Source organism: Narcine bancroftii, chromosome 5, assembly GCF_036971445.1.
Source record: "Narcine bancroftii isolate sNarBan1 chromosome 5, sNarBan1.hap1, whole genome shotgun sequence".
Lineage (NCBI taxonomy): Eukaryota > Metazoa > Chordata > Chondrichthyes > Torpediniformes > Narcinidae > Narcine > Narcine bancroftii.
In genome coordinates, this window is record NC_091473.1 from 100783836 (window position 1) to 100807038 (window position 23203).

Sequence of the window (23203 nt, forward strand, 5' to 3'; positions counted from 1 at the left end):
ACAAAAAAAATAAATTTTTGCATAGATAATACAAATGAAACATAAAAAATAATTTCTCAGTGACTGATGATGATAAACATTTCAAGAGATGTGTTTTTTTTAACTTTAATAGCTCAAAATATTTAACTTTTAATTACAGAGCAAATCCAGAATATTATGACGCTGGAAGAATCTGTGCAACATAATGTCATGACTGCCATTCAAGAAGTAAGGAAGCATAGATCGAAGTGTATAGACAGTGCTCTTAGAATATAATAGCCTTAAGCAGCTGAGGAAAGGGAAAACGTGTTCTTGCCTTGTTGGATCAAAATGCAACATCCTCCCGGATGTGTGGTTGATTCTTTAGGTGGCTTGGCAACATACTGGTATATGCTGGGCACTAAATGCTGTCTGTGTCAGTAATGGCCACGTGGAAGAAAAAATAATGAGGAAATTTATGCTGTGTACAATATTATTATGAAATAGTGCATGATTGTTAACTATAGTAGAGAAATAACTATCACTAAAAGGTTGAAAATACTATATTGGCAATAACCTGGTGTAGTGAAAATAAGATTCAAGAAAAAGTATTTTCAATTGTTTTGGACACTATACCCTTGAAAGTTAAGGCAATGAACTTAGAATAAAGTAAATCACAAAATTCTGTAGACACTGTGGTTGAAGTAAAAACACAAAAAGCTGGAGAAGCTCAGCAAAGGTAAAGATATATGAAGGGCTCAAGCCTGAAATGTCAGTTCTGTATCTTTACCTTTGTTACATAAAGGGCCCTATTTGACCTACTGAGCTTCTTCAGCATTTTGTGTTTTAACTTAGAATAAAGTATTATTGATAATAGCAAAGATATCCAGAGAGGAGCATGTTTCTTCAAAAATTCAAAGATTCAAATATCATGACTAAGTTACTACCATTGGAAACAAATATCATTAGGCCCTGTCATACAGTCAAAAAGCCCGAGTGTAAAGGCAGAGATTCTCCGCCCTTATGTCAGGAGACTCACCTCCATGAATGCATCATGGCTGGCTCCAAGGCGCTGACTGCAATCCCTCTTGGGGAAAGGGTCAGCGCTCTGCCGCCTAGCATGAATGTAATGCCGCTGTAAGTGGCTGGCTAGGGGTGGGCTGATGATGTAACGGAGATGCAGGAGTGGGATTATTAAAACGACAACGGTTTGGCATGTATTAATGATGTCGATTTGCGGGTGGCGCTATAGCACCAGTCGCCCCGCCTCCATTGACTCCGGAGAGTGCTACGAGAGGCCACTCAACATAAATGCAATGAAAGAGCAGACTTTTAGGGCTGGTCCATGAAAGGTAAGTTTATTTTTTCCCTCCACACTTATAGCCGGCCTCCAGGCAGAGGCTTGGCATGACAGGTATTTCTAAGTCTGTGAATTGGCTTGTCCAATAATAAACAAGCAATAATAAATCACCAATAATTCAAAAAAATAAACTGGTTTTCCACTTTTAAAAGAACAGATGAATTCTCTTCAACCAGATCTATGGATTTTATATTGATTGCCTGCTGCTTGCTTGGCAAGTAAAATGAAATGTAAAATATTTTAGGATTCATTAATTAGCATATTTCAGATTAGCTGCATCTATTTTGGGGTTTCCTCAAATAGTATGTAAATATTAGAAAGAATGGCTGCCAGTGCAATACCTTGTGTTCAATATTGCAAAGAGAATAGTATGTAAATATTATAAGGAATGGCTGCCAGTGCAATACCTTGTGTCCAATATTGCAAATTGTTTATCATATTTTCATATGACATAGGAGGACATTAAACCCATCAAGTCCATGCTGACTCTCAACCCATCCTATTAATCATAATCCCCTACTGATTTCTCATTAATCCATTCTGTATTACATGTCCATCCACTCAATTTTGAGTCCCCCTGCCACCCACCTAATGATATTTACAGAAACCACCTATCTAACCAATCAGCATGTTTTTGGGATGTGGCAGAAAACTTGAGCATGCAGAGAGAGCCCCCCACATATCATAGAAGGTTCAAACTCCACATAGACAGCACCAGAGGGCAGAATCTAACCTGAGTCACCTAAGCTGTGAGGCACTAGCACAATTTACTGCATCACTGTGCTATGCTTATCTCAATGGAGGTGGATTGGAAGAAGGTCAAAGTGAAGGAGATCATTGATTGGTTAATTTTCCATTGCAGCTCATGAGTAAGGAACTGGCGGGCGAAACTGGAAATTTGGATGAACAGGTAACTAGAAACTATCGCATTTTACTTGGCTTACATTTGAATCTTGCATCCTTAATGAAAATATTTTTCAAAAACTTGATTCAAACAAGTTTGGGTTTTCACTATTCCTTAAACTGATACAGTGATATATTTTCCAAGTTAAATAAACTTTATTATTAATTAATATTTATTATTCACTATAACTGCTTCTATTATTAAACATGTAAGATTTATAAAAGAATTGACAGTGTTGACTTTTGTCAAGGAATAATAGAGTGCTGCAAACCAGAACTGAATGAATTGATTAAAAAAAGTGTCAGCAAGCAAGGTTCTCAATAATCAATGGTTAAACTGGATGTAGTGCATTCCTAAAGCAATTCTAAACTCAAGAGAAAATATTTCAGAGCACTCTACTTGGTAGAATAAAAGCTTGAAGGAGAGGAAATGTAAAATAATATTTTATTTTGGTGAAGGAGATCCATAACAAGGAGATTGTCGGTGCTGTTCATGAAACTGTGAAAGATCTAGTAATGGTAGATGCAGGGAAGAAGGTGAGGTAGAGGATGGCCATACCTTTAGTTTATTGAAGTAATTAGTGGCAACGTGAGCAGAGCAACTAATTGTGAGGAAGTCAGAAGTACATTTTTCTACAATAAATACAATTCTATTTAAAATTTAAAATCTTGTCCTCCGTATTCAGAGCCTAGGTTGCAGTCCATAATCTTTAGCCTATTAAAATGAACTTGAGTTTGTAATTGGGTTTCAAGGAAATAGCATGAATTAATTAAATGTCAAAGTGAGTACAAATGATACACAATTTTCAACCATAGGGAGACATGAAGCACAAAACATTTGTAGTTTCTGTTTTTGATGCATGAACGATTAGAATCTTAATTATGCACAAAAGCTGAGCAAGCGGGAAATTTCTCTTTATCTTGAATCTATGAGAAATCTCAAATGAATGACAGAGCTGTAGCCCAAAGTATAAAAACAATTAGTTTTTTTCTCTTAGATTTACAAAAAAAATATTTTTTATACTAAAAATATTTTTTGACTGAGCATGTGAATTTTAATGTTATCCACCATTTGTGAATGACCTAAACCATCTGTCTTTTTGTAAGTGAAGAACTAATATGAAGTTTGTGTTTTCAGCTGCGAAAAGCCCTGGAAGACCTCAGTGAGGCCTTGATTGAGAAGGCGGAATTGACACAACGGTGCCAGGAATTGGATATTCAAGTCAGTGTACAAAAAAAAACTAATGTTTGATTTGCATTTGGAGAATGGCCCAATGTATTTAGAATGTTTGATATCAAACAGCATTAATTTCAGATTGATTAATGATGTGAAAGAAAAGGGTCATGTTATAATTATGTGTACACCAACCTCGTGCACTCACTAAAATTTATAAAAGAGAATGGAATGGATTTTTTAGGGGTGGGAGAACTTTAGTCATAGCTTGTCTCTTCACTTGCTCAGTGCCTATATGATACACTGGTTCCCCTTTACATGAGCATTTGAAAGGAATAATGGAATGCCTATGTATTTTATTTGTATTTATCATCTAATGAGATTGAAGAATATTTGATGAATTATGCTTGTGTGCTATTAAGAAATACCTAAAATTGTAGTGTTGAATTTTTAAGGAAGAGGTGCAGAAATCTGGTTGATATTTGTACTGTTGGATTCTGATTATTCAAGGTCTTGATTGACCAGTGGATGGAAAAAGGAAAATTCCTGTACCTGATGATAGCTTCATTCATCTCGATAGGACTGGAGAAAGGGGAAAGTGAATATGGTGTGGCCATGGAAAATGAAAGAAAGCAGAGGGCTTAGGGGAAGAGTACAATGTTTTCTGGATTCATGAATATCCCAGACACTCTGGGATGGGAATTTGTCATTCATTGCATTATCTGCATTGTCTGGCATGTTCATGGTGAAAACTACTTCAGAAATTTGCTTTCATGGCCTGACAGCAAAACAAACTGTATATCCATTTCATAAATACGTTGGAAAATGAATTTCTCCCCAAGTTTCCAGCACACGTGGGAAAGTTCAATGGACACAATTCCCTTTTGCTAAGAAAAAAGCTTTTGCACTGGGTGCAATTCAGTGGGACTAGGCAAAAAAAAATGGTTTGGCACAGACTAGAAGGGCTAAAGGGATCCGTTTCTGTGCTGTAGTGTTCTATGGAAGGAGCTATGGTCAAAAATGCATTGAAGAGTTGCAGGTGTTGAAGGGTAGCTTCGATCTATACAAATACATTTTTTTTGGTTTCCCACTGGAGGGTTAATGGCATTTTGTGGTTGGTTATTGATGTATGATGACACATCTCCTGCCACACAGCTCCAGTGACCTCTACTGATGTCCATGTGGAGTTAGCTGATTCTCTCTGTAGTTTTACAGGTTTCTTCCTGGTGCATTGCTTTCCTTCACACCCCAAAATCAGGTTGATAGGTTTATTCACCACTGTAAATTGCTCTTAGTATTTGTTCTGAGGTTTGTGGTAGAACCTGATGGGAGTTGATGGGAATGTGGGGAGAATAAAATGGCATTAGAAGTGGGAGTAATGACATTGATGCTTGGTGATTGGCGGATTCAGTGATCGAAAAGATCTCTTCCTGCTGTGCGACTCCATGCATTTTTTAATATATTCATTCAAGGGGTGTGGCTTGTGCAGACCAAGCCTCTGTTTAATTGCTTAAATTAAATTGCCCGTGAGAAGGTGGTAATTAGCTGCCTTCTTGAACTGCTGCAGTTGTCGAGATGCAGGTTTACCTATAGTGCTGTTAAGGAAGATATTCCAGGATTTTGACCCAGCGCAAAAGAAGGAACAACACAATATTTCCAAGCCAGAAAGGTGGGTGACCTTGATGTTCTCATGCTTTTTCTGCCCTTGTCCATCAGGTAGTAGAGTTCATGGATTTGGAAGATGCTCAGTGAGGATCCTGAGTCTTAGTACACCCTGCAGCAGGTTCAAACTACTGCTACTATGCTACAGAGGTGGAATGAGCCTTTTAAGAGGGTTGCTATGATGTGTTTGGGTTTGAGCTCTTAAGCGTCCTTTATTGGTAGCAGAGGCTATGTGAAGAGAAAGAAATTGGCCCTTTGAAAATGGGCAAGGGTGAAATTATTACCGGAAACAAGGAGATGGCAGAGGAATTTAACAAATACTTTGCAACTGTCTTCACCAAGGAGGATATAGGTTATAGTCAGTTAGGGGGTAGTGGTCATGCGGTACCAAGAGACTTGGGGAACTTTACTGGGGAGGTAGGGGATCTAATGGATATCCGGATCCAGAAGCAGGAGGTTATGAGTAAATTGTTGGGACTGAGGGCTGATAAATCCCCAGGGCCTGATGGGCTGCGTCCTAGGGTGCTTAAAGAGGTGGCTATGGAAATTGTGGAGGCACTGGTCGACATTTTCCAAAGTTCCATAGATTCCGGGGAGGTCCCTGAGGATTGGAGAGTGGCTGATGTGGTGCCGCTTTTTAAGAAAGGAGGGAGGGAGAAAACAGGAAATTATAGACCGGTTAGCCTGACATCAGTGGTGGGGAAGATATTGGAGTCCATTATAAAAGGAGAAATAGCAGAACACTTAGTCAGTAATAATAGTGTAAGGGCTAGTCAGCATGGATTCCTTAAGGGTAAGTCATGCTTGACTAACCTTCTGGAATTTTTTGAGGATGTGACAAAGAGGGTGGACTCGGGAGAGCCAGTGGATGTGGTGTATCTGGACTTCCAGAAGGCCTTTGATAAGGTACCGCACGGGAGTCTAGTGGGCAAGATCAGGGAGCATGGTATTGGAGGTAAGGTGCTGACATGGATAGGAAATTGGTTAAGAGATAGGAAACAAAGGGTTGGAGTGAATGGGTCTTTTTCAGAATGGCAGGATGTGACGAGTGGAGTGCCTCAGGGATCGGTGTTGGGTCCTCAGTTGTTTGTAGTTTATGTTGATAATTTGGATGAGGGGATTGTGAATAACATGAGCAAATTTGCAGATGACACTAAACTGGGTGGCGGTGTGGGGTGTGAGGAGGATGTAAGGAAAATGCAGAGGGACTTGGACAGGCTGGAGGAGTGGGCGGCTAAATGGAAGATGAATTTCAATGTGAACAAATGTGAGGTTATTCATTTTGGGGGAAGTAATAGGAAAGCTGAGTATTATTTAAATGGAGACAAGCTAGGGAGTGGGGAAGTGCAAATGGTTCTGGGTGTACTTGTTCACCGGTCACTGAAGGCTAGCATGCAGGTTCAGAAAGCTGTGAAGAAGGCAAATGGAATGTTGGCTTTCATAAAGAGGAGATTGGAGTATAGGAACAGAGACGCCCTTCTGCAGTTATACAGGGCCCTGGTGAGACCCCACCTGGAGTATTGCGTCCAGTTCTGGTCTCCAAACTTGAGGAAGGACATACTAGCTATAGAGGGTGTGCAGCGCAGATTTACAAGGTTAGTTCCAGGGATGGCAGGGTTGTCATATGCAGCAAGGCTAGAAAACTGGACTTGTATCCATTGGAGTTTAGAAGGATGAGGGGGGACATGATTGAGGTATATAAAATCATCAGGGGGATAGACAAGGTGAAGTCTGATTACTTGTTCCCAATGATGGGGGAGACGAGCACTAGAGGGCATAGTTTAAGAATACAGGGTAGGCCCTTTAGGACGGAGATGAGAAAGCATTTTTTTACCCAGAGAAGTGTGAATCTGTGGAATGCTCTGCCACAGAGGGTGGTAGAGGCGGATTCGCTGACTATGTTCAAAAGAGAGTTAGATAAGACTCTTGTGGGTAACGGAGTTAAGGGTTATGGGGATAAGGCTGGAAAGGGGTACTGATGGTAATGATCAGCCATGATCTAAAATGGCGGTGCTGGCCCGACGGGCCAAATGGCCTACTCCAGCTCCTATTGTCTTTTGTCTATTGTCTATTGTCTATATGCTTTTCCAACTGGTACCTTGAAGGAGGGCTAAGGCCGGAAAGGTGGGATCTGCTGAGTTCCTCCAGTATTTCTGTGTTTTTACTTTCCTTCCACTGATCATTTATTTGGAATGGGATAAGGTGTTGGAGAAGCCAGGATGAGAAAGATCTGATCTGCATCCAGACACCTTTCTGTGAAAAGAAACTCCATTTTGTGAGGGGGGGGAGTGGGGGCTGGGGGGGACGTGGAGTTTGTATTTGAATGATAAATTCTCCAGCATATCCCTCGTGACTCCAGCATGAGATTACCCTTTGATTGAAAGTTTCTTCTGGCATCTCCCAATGTCGTGATGCTTTATGGGAACCCGTTAGCATTGTAAGAAACCGCTCCAAATGAGAAGAAAGATTAATGGCCGGCTCAGTGGGAGCAGCAGTGGGAGCAGAAGGCACAGCTGGACCAGGAGGACTCAGCAGCTGGGGATGATGTTCCCCTGCCTTCCTTTTATAAAGGGCATAAAGGACTGCAGTAGGTTTCCCATCAATATCACTTTTAGGTACACCTAACTTTAACAAGGTTAGAAAAAGGTCCTTTCTTGTCGGTCCGTTATTAGCAGCAGCAGTCCCTCTCCTTTCATCCTCCTTGTCTGATTTAACCTGGGTTGTACGTGAGTGGATTTTACCTCCCAACTCTAATTCTCGAAGCCCAGATAAGGCGTGCACCGCCTCAGACACAGGGTGCCCAATTAGCGGACTAGTTACGGACAGAACCAGTCCCCGTACAGTGGGTTGGGCGGAACGAACCAATCAGGTATGCATTCTGGCTGTGAACATCTCTTCGTCAGGGCTCCCCCCATGTACCCACTGCATCAAACCCCCTGCATACAAGGCAGAGGCCAGGGCCTGTTGATGAATAACTGCTATATCCTCCTCTGGGGTGCCCCAATTGTTCTGCAAATGTAAATCCCAATCTACTGGTGACGGGTATACTCATAACAGGGTATTCCCTAGAGTGGCAAGTAAGTAATCCACCCCTCTCATTCTACCACGTAGCTCAGCAGTGACCCAGATATCAGTAGTCAATGTTCATAATCCCAACAATTCCTCAGGGGTTAAATATACATTACCCCCTCCTTGTTCCCAGACACGCAGGAGCCAGGCCGCCAGAGTTTCTCCTGTCTTTTGCCTAAATCGATCTCGAATGGCGGCCAGCTCTTTTATAGAGAAGTCACATATTGTTGACTGCTTCTGACCCCTGTTCCCACTTTGGCCCACAGGGCCCTCTATGCAGTGGACAGGAGGAGGCCGAGTCTGAAACTTCAGCATGATTAAGCAGGAAGATTAAACGTTCTTGGTACCAGATGTCCCCTGGGTCCATTTGGGGGGCTGGGGCATCTATCCCTTCGATCTCTACCATTACATCACACCCCTCTCCATCTCAGTCTGTTTGGGAAGTCCACTGCCTTACAGGGCGGGCATGAACAGCGGGTGGAGAGAGGAGTACATCAGACACATGCTGGGGGGTATCTGCATTATTACCATTGTCATCATACCAGATAATCCCATCCCAATCATCAATTACATCAGGATCGTCACTATTCCTTATCTTGGCACGAATACGATGTGGATCGGGTTCTACCCTTTGCTTTTCCTTATCTGCACAGAGCTGCTGCCGGAGTTTAATATTACGGCAGATCGTTTGGACATGCCAATCCTCCCATTCTTTGGTTCGGTCCTGACTGGTGCGAACAATCTCGTTCATCATGGAACAGCGTTGTCGCATGGCTTCTATCTCCTCCTCCAGTTGCTCTCTCTTGTGCTGGGATTCTACTTCTCGCTGAACTAATTCTGCTTCACGCTGAACGGCATAGCGCAAGGCTGTGGCCAGCAGCCAAAAACCGTCCATCAGCATCCGCTTTTTATCAGGAAAGTTACTTTCTCGAAGGAGAGTGGCAACCCGCTCTCCCAGAGGTGCACTTGATGGATCTAACCTCTCATCCCAACTAATGGGTGGTCCCAACAAAGACAGGTATTGACCAACATGCCAAATCCATCGTCTTTGGAAGTCCATCCTGGAATCAAGAACTGCTCAGGGCTCACCTCTTTCTTTTGGCGAAACATCTCGAGACCAACCCTGCTTGCAGCGCCAATTGTCCTGGGTAAACTTGTACCTCTCACTTTGTTCGTTTTAGATTGGTCAGTGTTTGAGCTACCAAAAGAAAATAGACACACACCGAGAGCAGTTCAGTTTATACAAATCTTTATTACTAAATCTAAACTACAATATGCAAGCCCTTCCCAATTATACTTATCAACGCCTGGACTGGTCCCAACTGCCGAAGCGAGGCAACGGCCGCACACTTGTAGGTTGTTGGGGCGCCGGTAGCAACTTCTCCACCTCCCCCGACCGGGACGTTGTTTGGACTCTAGAAGTTCTTCTTCTTGCTGAGAGACGTTGCCACCCCTCAGAGAGTCTGAAACTTCAGCATGATTAAGCAGGAAGATTAAACGTTCTTGGTACCAGATGTCTTTTTGTCAGATAACTGCATCTCTGGGCCCCATGGTGGAATTTAGCTTATGACTGCTGATTCCTACATTATTCTCAAAGTAGGTTACTGGTACTCAACATGGTCTAAATCCTCCATTACACCTTTCTTCAGAACTTCAGATTTTTGTTGCATCACTTAGGGATGAGAGCAAATGTATAGTAGATATTGAGAAGATAGTTAGCTATGTATGGTGCTACAACTTCATATGTACCACAAGGACAGCTTCTTCCCCTCTGCCATCAGAGTTCTGAATGGACAATGAACCACAAATGATACCTCACATTGTCTTTTTCTTTATCTTGTACTATTTTTATTTTTTAAAAATGTTTATAGAAATGTTTGCACTGGTGACGCTGCCACAAAATAGTGAATTTCGTGACATGCCTCATGACAATAAATTCTGATCCTGATATTGTTGTACCCATTAAATGTAGGTCACACAAAAGTTTTATGGCTAAATTTAATATTGGAAATGATGTTATTTTTTACTGTGCTTTATAAAATAAAAAATGATGGCACACGAAGTTGTAGCAGTCACTTCAACTCTGTACAACGGTGAAATCCCCAATCCATTAAATATGTCATATGATAGTATTACCCTTGAGAAACTAAGAAATATGAACCAGACTTAAGAACTAGAGAATTGGATTGGCAAAATTCTGAGCAGTTTTAACATGCTCAGGTTGAGTTCACAGCATTCTCAGGAGGGAGGATGAGCAGCCAGATGTCGTGGTCTATGTAGTTACCAATGATGTAGGTAGGAAGGGAGAGGAGTTCTTGCAAGGAGAGCAGGGAGTCAGGTGCTAGGTTGAAGGACAGGACTTCCAGGGTTGCGATCTCAAAATTGCCACCCGTGCCACGTGCTAGTGAGATTAGAAATAGGAGGATAATGCAGCTTAAAATGTGGCTAAAGACGTGGTGCAGGAGGGACGGCTTCATTTTTCTGGATCATTGGGCTCTCTTCCAGGGAAGGTGAGACCTGCTGCGATGGGACGATTTGCATCTGAACTGGAGGGAGACTAATAACCTTGCAGTAAGGTTTGCTAATGCTGTTCCAGGGGGTTTAAACTAGATTTGTAGGAGAATGGGAACCAGAGTGCCAGAGCAGGTAGGGGAGTGGAGGAGGGAAAAGATGATGTGAAAATTGCATATAATGTTAGAAGTCAATGGGATGTATGTGGTGGAAATAATGTTCTCAGGTGCATCTATTTCAATACAAGGAGTATTGTCGGGAAGGTAGACAAGGTTAGAGCACAGATTGGCAAGTGGAATTATGACATTGTGACCATTCGTGAAACTTGGTTGCAGGAGGGGTAGGACTGGCAGCTCAATGTTCAGGGCTTCTGTTGCATTAGACGTGATAGAACAGGGGGGAACGAAAGGGGAGGAGTGGCATTGCTCGTCAGGGAGAATATCATAGCTGTGCTCAGGCAGGACAGACCAGAGGGCTCGTCTACTGAGGCTATATGGTTAGACCTGAGGAATGGGAAAGATATGACCACTCTCATGGGATTGTATTATAGGCCACCTAATAGTCAATGAGAATTGGAGGAGCAAATCTGTAGAGGGATAGCAGACAGCTACAGGCAACATAAGGTTGTGATAGTAGGAGATTTTAACTTTCCTCATATTGACTGGGACTCCCATACTGTAAAAGTACTGGATGGCTTGAAGTTTGTCAAATATGTTCTGGAAAATTTTCTCTATCTATATAGAGGTACCAACTAAAGAAAGTGCAATACTAGATCACCTATTGGGGAACTAGACCGGACAAGTGAAAGTATGTGTAGGGGAACATTTTGGGTCCAGTGATCATAATGCTATTAGTTTCAAGTTAATTATGGAGAAGGATAGGTCTGGGCCTAGGGTTGAGATTCTAATGGGAGAAAGGCCAATTTCGAGGAAATGAGAAAGGATCTAGAATGCATAGATTGGGATAAGTTGTTTTCAGCCAAGGATGTGCAAGCTAAGTGGAGGACCTTCAAAGGTGAAATTTTGAGAGTATAAAGTTTGTATGTTCTTGTCAGGATCAAAGGCAAGGTTAGAAGGCATAAGGAACCTTGGTTTTTGAGAGATATTGGGGACCTGGTTCAGAAGAAGAGAGAGGTATATACAAGGTATAGGCAACATGGAGCAAATGAGGTACTTCAGGAGTATAAAAATGCAAGAAAAACCTCAAGTAAGAAATTAGAAAGGAAAAAAGAAGATATGAGGTTGCTTTGGCCGACAATGTAAAGGAAAATCGTAAGGGTTTCTACAAGTATATTAAGGACAAAAAGATAGTAGGGTCAAAATTGGTCCCCTTGAAAATCAGAGTGGTTGTTTTGTATGGAGCCAAAAAGAGATGGGAGAGGTCTTAAATGTTTTTCTTTTCATCAGGATTCACTCAGAAAAAGGGCACAGAGTCATGGGAAGTAAGGAAAACCAGCAGTGAGGTAATGGAACCTACACAGATTAAAGAGGAGGACGTGCTTGCTCTTTTGAAGTAAACAAGGGTGGATAAATTCCCAGGGCCTGACAAGATATTCCCTCGGACCTTGAGGGAAGCTAGTGTAAAATTTTTCAGGGGCTCTGGCAGAAATATTTTAAAAGTCCTTAGCCACGGATATGGTGCCAGATGATTAGAGAGTAGCTCACATTTTTCTTGTGTTTAAAAAATGCTCCAAAAGTAACCCTTGAAATTATAGGCCTGTGAACCTGACATCAGTAATAGGTAAATTATTGGAAGGTGTTCTAAGAGATCGGATATACAAGTATTTGGATAGCCATGGACTGATTGGAGATAGTCAATGTGGCTTTGTGTGTGGTAGGCCATATATAACCAGTCTTGTAGGGTTTTTTGAGGAAGTTATAAGGAAAGTTGTTGAAGGATAGGCTATTGTCTATAGGCAACTGACCTACGACTGCAATGCCTGATGTTGTCTATATGGACTTTAGTAAAGACTTTGACAAGGTCCCACATGGGAGGTTTGTCAGGAAGGTTCAGATGCTAGGTATTCATGGTGAAGTAGTGAACTGGATTCAGCAATGGCTGGGCAGAAGAAGCCAGAGGGTAGTGGTGGATGATTGCTTCTCACACTGAAGTTCTGTGATTAGTGGTGTGCCGCAGGGATTGGTGCTGGGACCATTGATGTTTGTCATCTTTATCAATGTGGTCATGATAATGTGGTAAATTGGATCAGCAAGTTTGCAGATGACACAAGGATTGGAGATATTTTGGACAGTGAAGAAGATTTTCAAGGCTTGCAGAAGGATCTGGACAAAATGGGCTAAAAAATGGCAGATGGAATTTAATGCAGACAAGCCTGAGGTGTAACATTTTGGAAGGACAGTCCATGAAAGGACATACAGGGTAATGGTAGGGCACTGAGGAGGGGAGTAGAACAAATGATCTGGAATACAGATACATAATTCCCTGAAAGTGGCGCCATAGGTGGACAGGGTTGTAGTTAGCTTTTGGCATTTTGGCCTTGATAAATCAAAGTATTGAGTAGAGGAGTTGAGATGTTATTGTAAAGTTGTATAAGATATTAGTGAGGCCATATTTGGAATATTAAGTGGAGTTTTTGTCACCTAACTAAAGGAAAAATATCAATAAGATAGGAAGAGTGCAGAGAAGATTTGCTAGGATGTTGCCTGGCCTTCAGAAACTGAATTACAGGGAAAGGTTTAACAGGTTAGCACTTTATTCCCTGGAGTGTAGAAGAATGAGGCGAGATTTGATAGACATATTTAAAATTATGAGGAGCATTGACAGAGTAAATGTACAGTAGATAGATCTTTTCCACTGAGAGTATGAGAGATACAAACCAAAGACATGGGTTAAGAGTGAAAGGGGAAAAGTTTAGGGGAAATATGAGGGGGATCTATTTCACACAGAGAGTGGCGGGAGTGTGAAATGAGCTTCCATCTGAAGTGGTGAATGTGGGCTCAATTTTAACATTTAAGAATTTGAACAGGTACATGGATGGGAGAGCTATGGAGAGGTGTGGACTGGGTGCAGGTAAGTGGGATTATGCAAAAAAAAAAGGTTTGGCATAGACTAGAAGGGCCAAAGAGGCCTGTTTCTGTGCAGTAATGTTCTCTGGTTCTATTCTGAACGAAAGAAACCAGACTGCAGAAAACTGCAGCGCAGATCGCCGGAAATGTGGGAGGCTGTCGGAAGCACTATGTAAGTGGGGCAGCATCATAGACTTGTGTTAACCCATTCAGACACATTCCTGACAATCTTACTCACAAATGTAGACTCTTGGAGAAGAGAATGGATTACTTGAGCTACATCTGAACCACAAAGAACTGAAAAGCTGCTGTGCTCTGGTGATTATAGAAATGTGGCTCCAGGACTCCATTCCAACTCAGTGATCCAGCTTTATGGCCTTATCTGCTTCAGGGCAGACAGAGATGCTGCTGCTTCCGTCAAGACTCGAGGAGGGGGACTGTGCATTTACATCAGCAGGAACTGGTGCACAAAAGTCTATGTTTTAAAGCTGTTCAGCAGAGATAGAGTATATCCTGGTGAAAGACAGACTCTTCTACCTGCCCAGGAAATCCTCAGCCATGCTGATTGCAATGGCAAATAAGGGTGAAGCAATGAAGGAGCTTTATGGTGTTATCTGTGAAGACCAGACATAATGGTGGCTTGATTGTAGGTGGCAATTTCAACCAGACCAATCTGAAAACTGCTTCAACATATGTCCACTTCGCCACCAGAGGAGAGAGAGAGAGATAACAACCTAGATTGGGTGTATACCAATGTCCTTGATACATACAAGACTGCCCCTTGCCCGCACCTTAGTTACTCGGATCACATAGCTGTCCTGCTAACCCCAGCTGGGAAAATAGACAAAGCCATTTTGCAGGGAGATCAGGACGTGGAGGAAAGGGGCCACAGCAATGTGACAGAACTGCTTTGAGACTGCAGTCTTGAATAGTTTCAGGGAGCCGGTTAACTTCGAGGAATACATGCACTCAGTGACTGGCAACATGAGCAAGTTTATCGAGGACGTTAAGGAGATCAGATGTTTCACAACCAGGACTAACCAGAAACCATGATTTGACAGAGAACTCAATGCCTTTCTCAGAGCTGCCTTCAGGATAGGTGAAAAGATGGCACTAATATCAGCCAGGGCTGAACTCTCGCATGCAATCTGGAAGGCAAAGCATGGGTATTCACTGAAGATCCATAGACAACTTAGCAACATAAGGCATATGGCAAGGGATCAAAACCATAGCAGACTACAAGACGTCCTTGCAACTCAAAGAAAATAACGCCTCCCTTCTGGACAGACTGAATAATCTTTGATGAGAAGAACAGGGTGACATCAGATAAAGCTCATCTCCTCTGATGAATAGGCCACTTGCATAAGCGCAGCCAAAATGAGAAGAAACCTGTCCAAGGTGAACCCACACAAGGCACCAGGACCAGACAACATACCTGGACGTGTACTGAAGGACTGCATAGACTAACGGATGGTAGTCCTTACAGACATCTTCAACATGTCTCTCCGGCAGTTGATCATCCCTGCAAATTTCAAGACCGCTGTTTCCAAAGAAGATAACAGTAACAGGCCTCAATGACTTCTCCACTATGCACTGAGCTCTACCATTATGAAATGCTTCGAGCATTTGGTGTTCACCTCCCAGAGTTACTGGATCCATTTCAGTTTGTCTGATGATACTATAGCCTTGTACCTCCACTTTGTCCTATCCCACCTAGAGAATGCCAGGAGCTGTTCATTGACTTCAGCTCAGCATTTAATATGATTCAATCCAGAACTTGGTGAAGAACCTGGCCTTACTGGGGCTCAACATCCTTCCTGTAACTGGATTTTTGATTTCCTTTCGGAGAGACCACATTCTGTCCAGCTTGGCAGCAGAACATTGAACACCATCAAGCTGAGCACTGGTGCACCTCAGGGCTGTGTGGTCAGCCCACTCTTGTTTATGCAACTGACCTACGACTGCAATGCCTGATCCAGCTCGAACAGAGTTATTGAGTTTGCAGACGACACAACAATAGTTGGCCTCTTCAGCAATAAAGATAACTCGCACTGCAGAGAAGAGGTGGAAAATCTCATGAAATGGTGCGAGAATAAACCTGAGCCTCAATGTGATAACTGTTGACTTCAGGAGGACCAGGATTGACCACCCACCATTTATAGTTGGTAGTCAAGGGAGTACAGAGTACTAAGCAACTCAAGAGTCCACTTAAGAAGTGACTGATCCTGGACATGCATTTCCTTACTTGTCATGAAAGTGCAATGACTGCACTTCCTGAGAAGACTGGGGTGGGTAGTTGGGGGGGGGGGGGGCAAGGCTAATGGCCACCCTCCTATCAACTTTCCACAGGAACTCGATTAAGAGTGTCCTGGCTGGCTGCACCACAGTGTTGATTCCTTCCTCTAGAGCAATGGATCGGAGGTCAATCCACAGGACGCTAAGAGCGGCAGAGATCATCCCTGGACTCTCTCACCCCCCATCAATAGGATTTACCGGGATCGTTGTCTAAAGAGGCCTCTCAAAATCAGTGATGATCCCTCCCACCCTACACGCAGCATTTTCCAGCTACTCCAATCGGGTAAGAGATACAAGAGTATCTGAACCAGAACCACCAGACTGAGAAAAACCTTCTTCCAACGAGCAGTGAGACTTCAAAATGACTGTTTAACTTCTAATACAAACTCTCTCTGACTCAAGTATTCATTTATTTTAATATTTGTATATGTATTGTTTGTCTGGATATGTGTTACGTCTGTATGTGTTGGCAGTGTGTTGCACCGAGTACCAGAGAACACTGTTTCGTAGGGTTGCACTTGTACAATCAGAGGATAAATAAACTTGGACGTGAACTAATTGGACTGAGGAATACAATCTGATTTTGTATTCATTATTGTGTCATTTTAAAACTGTTCAAAAGCAGTGAAATAGCTTTGTGCAAAAAGAAGGTTATTTACGATTCACAAGAAAGGACGTGCTGTAAAACAAGATAATGATCAAGAATCGTATAAAAACCATACTTTGTAGCCTAAAAAGCCCTAAAAAATTGAGTTCAATTTTATAAAACAAGTAATTGTTTTGTCCGAGTCAATGGTAAGAGGAAGGGAAAAATATGAAGAGATTGATGAATGTCATGAGAGGAATAGCTGCAAAATGTGTTTTATTGTTGTTGCTAAACCCTAACCCTCGAGATGGAGAGAAATATACGTCACAAAACAAAATACATGCATTGAAATTTCTTCTGCATTTTTAGGGTTTAATATAGAAAATACAACATTCACTGAGTTATTTATTTAATATAAAATTATGCCCTAAATTAACATCTTCTTGGAGAGTGCGATTGCAATGAGTTTTGCTTTTTGCTAAATCTACAGTCAACAGACATGGAAGCAGCAATGTTTGGAGTCCAGCTAATTAAATAACGAGGTGTTTGCCTTGAAAGTGGGTTTCCAGTCTGAATGGAGATTAACCAGAAGTGGCTCATTCTCTCTCAATTTTGGGAGAATGAGTGATGGTCTCATTGAAAGATACTATATTCTTGCTGTGGTTAACAGGATAGATGCAAGTTTGCTGCTTCTCCTGGCTATGGTGTCTAGAATCAGGGACACAGTATCAAAATAAACGGTCATCATTCAGTATGAAGAAGGAGAGAAATTTCTTCACCATAAAAATGATGAAATTTTGGAATTTCTACACCAAATGATGCTCCATACTGATATTCAAGACTGAATTAAATGCATTTTTCTGTCTTGAGGTCATTGTGGAATATTGAATTAGTGTAGAAAAATGGCTCTGAGGTAAATGATTAGTCGTGATCTTATTAAGTAACAGATTAGAAATGCAAGCAAATACCCTACTCCTGCTATGTTTCATGTGCCATTTTAACTGATCTCAATGGTAATTCTTTTCTGAATTTAATTTTATTGTCTACAATAATGTTTCATATTCAACATTTAGAAAAAAGTTCACCTCTAAAATGAATTGCTAGACTCTTAAGGTTATATACACTGTTTCATTTGTTTCTACTAAAGTTGTTGAAAAATATTGACGCTGTAAACGAACATGGGAGAGGCAGCAATATTTTGGTATTTTCCAGCGGATTTGCAAATGATGCTTACTGGTAAATCCAATGAAATTCTTTACCCAGCATGACCAAAGCCTAATTCTGCAAAGCATACCATATATTTCGATGTCTAGGTCGAGTCGTGAAACCCAAAAAACACTAAAAAAAAAATGGGGATCAACTAAAACACAGGATATACTTTTGAGACATTAAATTCAGCTCAAATCCATTCCGCACTGATTCGGCATATAATTTGACCCTTGAAAAGCCAAAAAGAATCTCGATTGCAACAACGGTTCAGTACATCAATCTATGGGGGTCTCAGTCATCGCAAGCTTTCAGGGTCGACTTCTACACTGGTCAACGGGGCTATCTCAGGCAGCCTGAAAATGGGGGTCAGCTAATACGCCGGATATACTATAAAACCTTTAAAATGAGGCTGAAAAAGGCTGTCGACTTGTACGCTGTTCGACTTGTATACTGAAATATCCAGTAGATATAATGAGCCTCAATGCTTTTAAAGGGAAATTAAATGGGAGGGAGAAAGAAATAAGAGGAATTCTGGGAAGCTGATTTGAAGAAGTTCACATGATGCAGAAAGCTGTGTACAGTGTACAGCTTCCTCTTAAGCTGTAAAATTCCATGAAATCAAACTCAATGAAAAGTGCTGAATTATTCCTAAATGTCCTCACAAGAAGACCTGTTACTAAAATGGTAAACAATTTAAACTCATACAAACTGTAATGATAGCTAGTGATAATCCTGACCACTAGAGTTGTTGCAGCTGGTAGTCGATTCAAAGTGGATGCCTCCATGAGGTTGTTATAAAAGAACCAAACCTGATGCATGGAAGATTGCACTGCTACTTACCGTGGTGGGAACTCAAGCGCGAGAGGTTTTCAACACATTTGTTTTTGGTGAGGCAGCTGACCAGGGAAAGTTTGAAAAGGTTATCAAGATGTTTGATGAACAGTATTCACCAAAGAAAAATGAAAAGTTCAGGAGGTACATGTTATGCTCATGCATGCAGCTGCAGGGAGAGACCTTTGATACTTTTTTAACGGACTGAAATTAAAAGCAAGAACGTGCAATTTCGAACCGCTGCAAGATTCAATGATCCGTGATCAAATTGTGCTCGAGATTAATGACAAGAAAGTGAGAGAGAGGTTGCTGCGAGAGACAGAGCTTACCTTAGTTGGAGCTGTGAGGTTATGCCACACTAGTGAAATAGCTCCGCAGCACGTAGAAAGGTTCTGTGAGGGTGCAAAAGCCAGTGAAAATGAAGGCTTAGTCATACCCAGTGTCTTGTCACAAACATAAACAAGAAGTGAGATATAGGAAACAACAAAAAGGTGGAGAGACATTCAATTATAAATGATGAGGCACTCAACAAGCACCAAAACAATGCTCAGCCTATGGAGAAGTCTGTAATAAGTGCAAAGGGCAGAATCATTCACAAAGTAATGTTCTTCCAAAGTGAAACAAAACAGAAGTGAAAGCATGCACACTGTACACAGTATAGAAGAAACTACTCTCAGTGGGCCCTTTCATTGCAGTGAAAAAGCCCAACTGTAAAGGTGGAGATTCTCCCCCCTTACATCGGGAGATTTACCTCTATGAATGTGCTGTGGCTGGCTCCAAACTGCAATCCCTCTTGGGGAAGGATAATCGGCAGAGCGTTGCGCTCCACCACCTAGCATGAATGTAATGCAGCTGCAAGCGGTTGGCTAAGGGCTAGCTGCTGACATTGCAATGGCGCCATCAGCCCACGACCCAGCTCCCCTCTCTCTCCCACTCACTCACCCCTCTCCTATGATCTCCTCAGGGCAGGGGCAGACAGCGGGGGCCATCAGGGCTGGTGAGGCCATCAGCGGGCATCCAGTGGGGGCCGGCAGGACCTGTCAGGGCAGGGACGACCAGCAAGAAGCGTCAGGGCAGGGGCGGCTGGCGGAGGCCATCAGGGGGGGGCCGGTGCGGGTTGTGACAGTCCTCTGACACCTCACTGGTCGACTTCGGCCTTCGGGGCTGCTCATCAGCAGCTCAAAACATGGCAGAGCAATGGCTGTTTCCCTATCCATAATCCCCCACGCAGCTAGAACCTTTCTGGGAAACACAGAATGGTTCTAACACCATAGGGGATTATGGGTAGGGAAGACGCCATTGCTCTGCCACGTATTTATGATGGGTGGCACTATGGCACCAATTGCCCTTTCTCTATTGGCTCCACGTGTAGGAGGCACCATTCAAGATCAATGAGATGCAAGAACACCTTTTTAGGGCTGCTCCATAAAAGGTAAATTTATATTTTTCCCTCCATGCTTATAGCCGGCCTCCAGGTGGAGGCTTGGCGTGAAAGTGCCTAGTGATGCACTCTTTCTTGGCATGGTAGTGCAGAAAGACTATTAACCAACTGATACTGAACAGCCAAGTGTGAACAGAGTCGAGTAGGATGAGTGGACTATATCATTGCATACAAATGGAACAAATATTCCTTTCAAGCTGAATAAAGGGGCAAAGGTCAATTTGATCTGTGAGTGCGACATCAGAGGAATGAAGATAAAGCCATACATCCATGCAAACCCTGTACAACTGAAAGCATACAATGGACGGAGCATCAACACGAAAGGAACATGTAAACTCAAGGTGAAAGTTAAAGATAAAGAGCACCACCTCAGGTTCACGGTAGTCCCAGATTGGACATGAATCACTGCTTGGTGACAAAGCATGTGAAAACTTAAGCCTAGTCAAGAGAGTGTACCACAGAAGAGCATAGAGGAAATACTCCAAACATCTTCAAGAGGTTCCAGTGCCACTAAATAAAAAGCTCAAACAGGAACTTGATCCAATGATGGCATTAAGAGTCATAAAGAAAGTGGAGGAGTCCCCGGAATGGATGAATTCAATGGTGGGTGTCAAAAAGAATGGTGACCTACACATGTGAATGGACCAAAAAGACTTGAATGCCAATATAAAGAGAGAACCTTAACAGATTCCAACCAGGGATGAAATTACAAGTGAGATGGCCAATGCAAAGTTTTTCACCAAATTGGATGCATCTCAGGGCTTCTGGCAAATAAAATTGCATGATGATGGCACAAAATACTGGACATTTAATAAACCTTTTGGCTGATACTCCTGTCTGAGGATGCCTTTTGGAATTTCCTCAGTTCCGGAAGTTTGCCACAGGAAAATGGAGCATATCATAGAAGGCATAAATGTGTGGATGATGTGATCCTGTGGGGATCCACACAGGAGCAACACAACGAGAGGCTCATCAAAGTGCTACAACACATCCAGAAATATGGATTAAAGTTAAACAGAGCAAAATGTCAGTTTGGTGTGAAGGAAAAAGCTTTCTGGGAGTAAAATTGTCAGAGGCAGGTGTGGAGTCAGACAAGAGCAAGGTAAAAGCAATTTTAGAAATGTCCAGACCCACTGACAAAAAAGGCATATCGGGAATGATCAATTTCATTGGTAAATTCCGACCAAACCTGTCTTCCAAAATAATGTACCTGAAGAAGTTGTTACAGGACAAATGTGAATTCAAGTGGACAGACAACCATGAGGAAGAATGGGGACAACTGAAGACAATTCTAACTATTGAACCAGAACTTTTGACATTCTTTGATGCATCCAGAAGGATGAAAATATCTATGGACACTTCAAAAGATGGAATAGGTACCATACTACTTCAGGCTGTAGGAGAAGTTTGGAGGCCAGTAGCATATGCATCAAGGACAATGACATCATCTGAATGTTGATATGCACAGATCAAGAAAGAGTGTCTAGGTCTGGTCTATGGACTCAAGAAATTCCACAACAATGTCTATAGTGTACCAATATTCATGGCAGAGACAGACCACAAGTCATTAATAGCGATAAGCAAGAAAAATCTCAGTGAAATGTCATCTTGAATCCAAAGACTGATGATGAAGCTACAACATTATGACTGTGAATTGGTGTACACTCCAGGGAAACTTATGGTGTTAGCTGATACGTTATCCAGGGCAATGGCACAGAGTGAAGCACACAATGAGAGTTCCACAGAGATAGATGTGAATCGCCAGGTGATCCAGATCACTGAATCACTTCCCATATCTGACATGAAATCCAAGCAGATTACAGCTGAAACAGAAAAAGATACAGTTCTAACAGAAAGCTATCAAGAATCTGAATGAAGGAATACTTAGTGGTGAATGTCAGCCATTCTACCACATCAGAGCTGAGCTGAGTGCTGTCAATGGGCTTCTACTCAGACAGAGCAGAATTGTCATTCATCAATCACTGCGACAGGAGATGTTGAAAAAGGTGCATGAAGGTCACCTTGGAATGGAAAAATGCAAGAGAAGGGCCAGACTGCTGTTTATTGGCCAGGGATAAATGCTGACCTTGACAGGATGGTTTCAAGCTGTGGGACCTGTTTGAAACATCACAGAAAGTAGACAAAGGAACCCTTGATAATAACTGACATACCAGCAGAACCATGGCAGAAAGTTGGAACTGACCTGTTCCACATGGATGGAAATAATTACCAGTACTTGCAGGTTATTAATTATCTATTGAATGATCTGGAGACTGTTGCTTTCTAGTATGTCTGCTGCTTGTGTGATCAAATGTATGAAATCATTCTTTGCAAGACACCGAATACCTCAAATTGTCTACAGTGACAATGAACCGTGCTACACCTGTATAGAATTCCAGAACTTTGTAGAAGAGTATGATTTTTGACATGTGACTTCAGATCCTCTGCATCCAGAGTCAAACGGTAAAGCAGAGAAAGGAATTCGCATCGTTAAACAGTTGCTCAAGAAACACTAGACAGTGGCTCAGATCCATATCTAGCTCTATTGAGTTTCAGAGCTTCACCACTTGAACATGTCTATCCCTCATGAGATTAAGGGCCAAAATTCATCCCCGAGAGCACACATGTCAAACTCAGGCCCACGGGCGTTATAATTATATTTGGCCTGCAAGATCATATCAAATATGTATTAGAGCTGACCCGCTGGCCGCCGCACCAGTATAGCGCATGCACAGCTAATACTATAAATCCCAGAATGCTTTGCAAATGCGTTGGCGCCAGCCCGTCAGCCCGCTAATCGCCCCCACCTCCTCTGTTTACTTTCATTGGCATCTGCGACCTGTCGCCCAACTCACATGTAATAAACCCCTTACGAAAAATCGCCAAACCAAAGACAGAAAACAGGACCTTTCAAGACAGGTGGGAGGCAGACTATATGTTCATCATTTTAAAAGACAAACCTGTTTGTCATTGAAGCAAGTTATTATTTTTTTGACTTGTTGGCTTGTGAAAAAAAAAACATTTAAAAGGAGCTTAAAGGCTATAGAAAAATATTATTTATTGAATATTTTATTTCTCATTTGTTAATGCTTCTTCTGGAAAGAGTTTAACCAAAACTATTATTAAACATTTATTTTAATAAGAAAAAGTTTAACATTACATATGTTGAAAGAAAAGA

The 23203-nt window shown here is 42.0% G+C and overlaps 1 protein-coding gene across 2 annotated transcripts in view; it reads left to right on the forward strand.

The window, feature by feature from the left end:
• LOC138763787 (protein Hook homolog 1-like) overlaps window positions 1–23203 on the forward strand; it is a 98178-nt gene that overhangs the window by 42204 nt on the left and 32771 nt on the right. For both annotated transcript variants that reach the window (XM_069938518.1, XM_069938519.1), the window contains exons 6-8: window positions 140–207; window positions 2181–2228; window positions 3360–3443. In XM_069938518.1, the coding sequence (XP_069794619.1) occupies window positions 140–207; window positions 2181–2228; window positions 3360–3443 (200 nt within the window). The remainder of the gene's footprint in view (window positions 1–139; window positions 208–2180; window positions 2229–3359; window positions 3444–23203) is intronic.